General features: G+C 34.6%; 1 protein-coding gene across 1 annotated transcript; it reads right to left on the reverse strand.

Moving 5' to 3' along the window:
* Window positions 1-3,073: 3,073 nt before the first annotated feature.
* On the reverse strand, window positions 3,074-4,084 carry LOTGIDRAFT_152443 (hypothetical protein; the record flags this gene model as incomplete). Its single annotated transcript, XM_009045883.1, has 1 exon — window positions 3,074-4,084. The coding sequence occupies one exon, from the start codon at window positions 4,082-4,084 to the stop codon at window positions 3,074-3,076; it is 1,011 nt and encodes a 336-aa protein (XP_009044131.1).
* Between the last annotated feature and the right edge of the window lie 499 nt (window positions 4,085-4,583).

Below are 4,583 nucleotides of genomic sequence, written 5' to 3' on the forward strand. Positions count from 1 at the left end.
TACAGGCATTTTATTAAAATGACATATTTTAAACCATCGTAAATTACATATACAATGTTTTGATGGATTTCAGATAAAGTAAGTTTCATAATTCTCTGTATTTAGGAATACCATTTTCACTGATTGAAGCACCTAATGTTTCAAAATTACTTAAAAAAATCATTGAAATGTTAGTGCTTTAAAGCATCCTTTGACAATGGCTAACAAGTATAGAAGGTCACAATGCTTAATTATTAATTATTAAAAGAGTTGGCAAAGAATAAAACCTCTACCCAATTAACACCTAGGCTGCCAATAATAACATCCTAAATACTGAAATGTTTTCTATGTAAATGCAGGTGTGAGTTTAAGGGTTAATAATGAGAGCCATGGTAAAATAAGCTGAGTAAACACTAGTGTTTGTTTGAAACAACTTTGATGATTTGATGAGAATTCAAAATACAGGCCACGTATACTCAAAACGATCCTAGTGATAGGATGTCCTAAGTTCTTAACTTCTAACGTTGATTCTAGGACATCCTAGCCCTAAGATCGTTTCGAGAATACCAGGCCAGAAGCTTAAAAATATCGGTCCAACCGATTTGCTGAAATGAAATCAAGTTTTTAAGGGACAGATGCGCCAGTCTCAGAAACAGGAATTTTTTTTAGCTAAGTCAATCAGTAATAGTGTTCACAGCTTATCGTCCAAATTTGAACCTTCAAATCCTTGTGTCCAGAATTAACGGTGTTTGAATGTTAAAATAACGACTCGTCATTATAAGATACTCTGTTATATATAGAAAAGGTATATATAGAAATAGTGAGTAAAATTCTTTGTTTAAAGTATTTTTAAAGGAATAATGCGGTTTTAGTACATTTTCTAGTACTTCTGACTAAACGTATTTTCAAGACCAGAATCAACCCCCATAATGCCGCATCTGCCATTTTAAGTCCATATTTTCTGCTCCTGCACGACACGCGAAATGGAATTAAGGAAAGTTTGATTGTATTTCACTAGACAAAACCTGTTTGTTTTTGCAAATTCTAAATTCCATTCTATGTATCAGCTCCAGTGTGCGTTCATGAAGGATAGCGACATTATCCTATCACTATCTTTCTATTTCCAACATTCGAGGGGTTTTGAACATGCATAACCTATCGCATATATTTTCTCGGTCATATTGGAGTTTTTAGATGCCATACCAGCCATTCTGATCTGCATCATTAACAGACTGGATGGGATTGACAAGATATATATGGACCTATGCGGTTATTGATCATTGGATCTCAAGTTAAAGAACCATTCATAATTTGAGAATAGCAAATATAAGATATCCCATAAAACACAAAGAGTGTAATAAGGTAGCACTTACAGTTAGTTGGGGAGAGAACATTGCTGTTCTGGCTAATTTAACCTATCAACCTTGTTAAAGAAAAGATTAATTCTCTCAATGTTGGGAATGCTGGAATATACTTTGTTAACACCAATCCGAAAACAAAGAAAAATACAGGCCAAATTCGTGGGAATATTTCGGGCAACCCAGTCTCCCTTACCCCCAACAGGCATTTGGTCCTTGCTCACAACAATAATTTTCAATCATTTTATTCAACCAAAATTTCAACAAATTCATAAAATAAGAAAAACTAGAATAGTGATAATGACTTAATACATAAGGCGAATAATAAAACCACCAAAGAATAAACATTTTCGACAGAGTTTGTTTAACACAAACAGAATTATGTTGTTAGAAAAGCTCCTCTCAAACGGAAGTCGCAACAGTATTCCTCCTGTTAATGATTTTCCCTTAAACGTCATAGGAGAAAAACTGGAAATATACATGTACATTGAGGGTGTCGTCACTTCCGTCAATATTACTCTTCCATTAGGCACTAACAAAACGTCATATTGTATTTCTAATGACATGTTTTCTTTCTCTTGTTAAGACACCACTATAGTCTTTATATATATACATGTATTTATTAATGATCAGCAAAAGTGAGATTACCTTATTAAGCAAGACACTCTGAAACAACATTAGACCAGCCTGTCCCATCTTTTTTTTTTTTTAAACAATATTTATTCATGATTTACAATGGATAATTACATAATATGAGCAATGGTTTCAGAAACAAGCCGAAGCTTATACTAATCCGTTACCAATCAATTTAACATTCAAATATACAATTATAATTTATTTACATTTTTATGATATTGTTATGTCAATATAGTGCAGAAAAGTGAAGAAGAGAACAGTGATTTTGGCCTGGGTTCGAGGAAAGAAGACAGTGTTCAGATGCTATACATATCTGCTGCGTCCCATCTTTACAACATCAAGCTATTACGATATTCGTCTTATACCGTGACCCAAATTCTTTCCTGGGTTGTGGAAGTTTATAAATGTAGCGATTTTATTTGGATTTTAAACTTGATATAACCAATCATAGCCCTTGACTAACAGACTGCAAACATTACTTCTTATCGTTTAATTGAACACAATCGCTGCATGTACAAACTTCTATGATACAAGAAGAGTGTTTATGACAGTCAAGGTATAGGACGAATATATTTAGGGTATTAAATAGAAATAGAAATATTAAAACAGAACCTAAAAAAACACGTAGTTGTTGCTCAGAGTTTTAGACTATGTGATCCTAATGGTGCGGGCACAGGAACAATCTTTGTTTCCGATTTTAGTCGCCGATTTCACGACAAGATTATCGCGTTTCACGTAGGATTTATAATATAAAACCAGTTTGATATTGGTCGCCGATTGTATTATCGTCTGCAAGACAGAGCGGCATCAATCAATCAGATTTATTTTCATTTCAATTGTATGATCCGCATGTGATTATCGAAAGTGAAAAACGTCAGACTGGAGAATTTTTTGTCTTCTCGTGTGCCCGCGGCCGGTCGGCAAAATTCATGACAAGACGAAAATCGCCGACCAAGACTGATCGGGTGCCCATTAGACAACTGACCTATTTCAACCTACGTTTCTACTGAAAATTGGACAAGTAGAACTTATTCTCGTGTTTACTCTTCTAGACGAGTTCCGAATACAATATATGTATTAACGTATAAACTCATGAATGGTCACATATTTTTAGTAAAGAACCATCGTAAAACTTTCCCACCATGAAGCAAAGTTTCATTAAAACCATTCACCACCCGTTGCCGTATAACGAAAGGAAACATATTTCTTAATTTTTCACAATTCATTTGAGACGTGAATTGAACTGGGCGTTCGTATCTGTGATTATATTTCATCGACTTACATATTTCAGGTTTATAATTTTTCAAAACTGCAGAAGTATTTCTCGGCGCCGGAAGAAGCATGCTCATGAATGGTCTTCTTGTTAATGGAAATATATCATTTTTAAGATACATAAATTTTTTACTATATTGAGAGTCAAAGTCCCAAATATGAGATGAATTTTCATTATAAAAAGAAATATCTAAAAATGGCCAGGACCATCGAATCTTATGAACAGGTCGGGATTGGATAGAGTAAAATTTCCACCGTACATATTGTACAGTATTTAAAAAGAAAGATGGTCGCAATTTGTTCAATACAGATCTTAACTGTTGTCGATATTTCGAGGAGAGGATAATATCGATATCATCATCCCACGGAATAATATCGTGATGCCTATACGAGCCTACTAATGTCCCCGAATACATGAAAAATGGTATTCCATTTTCTTCCAATACGGCTTTAAACTTGAGTAAAATATCTTGAAGGAGTCGCTTTTCTTTTGATTTCATTGCGGTATTGAAAGCTGACAGTTTATGTTTGGATTTGTAAAACAGTTTATGGGTACGAATACTCGGACTGGAATGGGTCAGTGGTGGTTTTGAGCGGAGTACAACGTCCTGAGACACAGAGGTATTAATTTGGGATCCTGCCAATGTCATTTTAGGAATGTTTGAAGAAAGACGGTTCATATTGTTTGGTTCAATGGATAAATGTGATTCTTGGTCCACCTGTGGTTGAAACAGTTGAACATGAGACAACAATAGATACAATAACAAGTTGATAATGACGAGTATCCTGAAATACTTGAAATGTGCTATAGCTCGTATTCGCCTCAAAACATACATCATTTCTGAATCACTACCATTCGACTAGGGGTTAATATGGAAGCTACAAGTCAGAATCTGTAGACGGGATCTGATTCTGTGGGAGATGCTCCTTTATCTTTGGAGAAGCTCTTGGGATGGGTTCCTAGTATTTAGGAGAGGCTCCTATTCTGAAGATAAAATCCGATTCTTACACAGAAGTCTTATTCTTACGATGAAATCCTATCCATAGGTCCTGTTGTTACGATGAAATCCTATTCTTACGATGAAATCCTTTTCTAACCATGAAAGCTATTCACAGGTCCTGTTGTTACGATGAAGTCTTATTCTTACGATGAAATCCAATTCTAACGAGAAAGTTCGATCATTTAGTGTAATTCCAATTCCAAATATTTTATGCACTAAAATCACAAAGTAATAATTTCCACGGAAGCACACCTTATCTAGTATGGGTTAATATTATGATGCACTGTATCCAGTACCTCTTCAAACATCATGCAATAAAACACATATTTATTGCACC

The sequence above is a fragment of the Lottia gigantea genome (genome assembly GCF_000327385.1).
Source record: "Lottia gigantea unplaced genomic scaffold LOTGIsca_1, whole genome shotgun sequence".
Lineage (NCBI taxonomy): Eukaryota > Metazoa > Mollusca > Gastropoda > Lottiidae > Lottia > Lottia gigantea.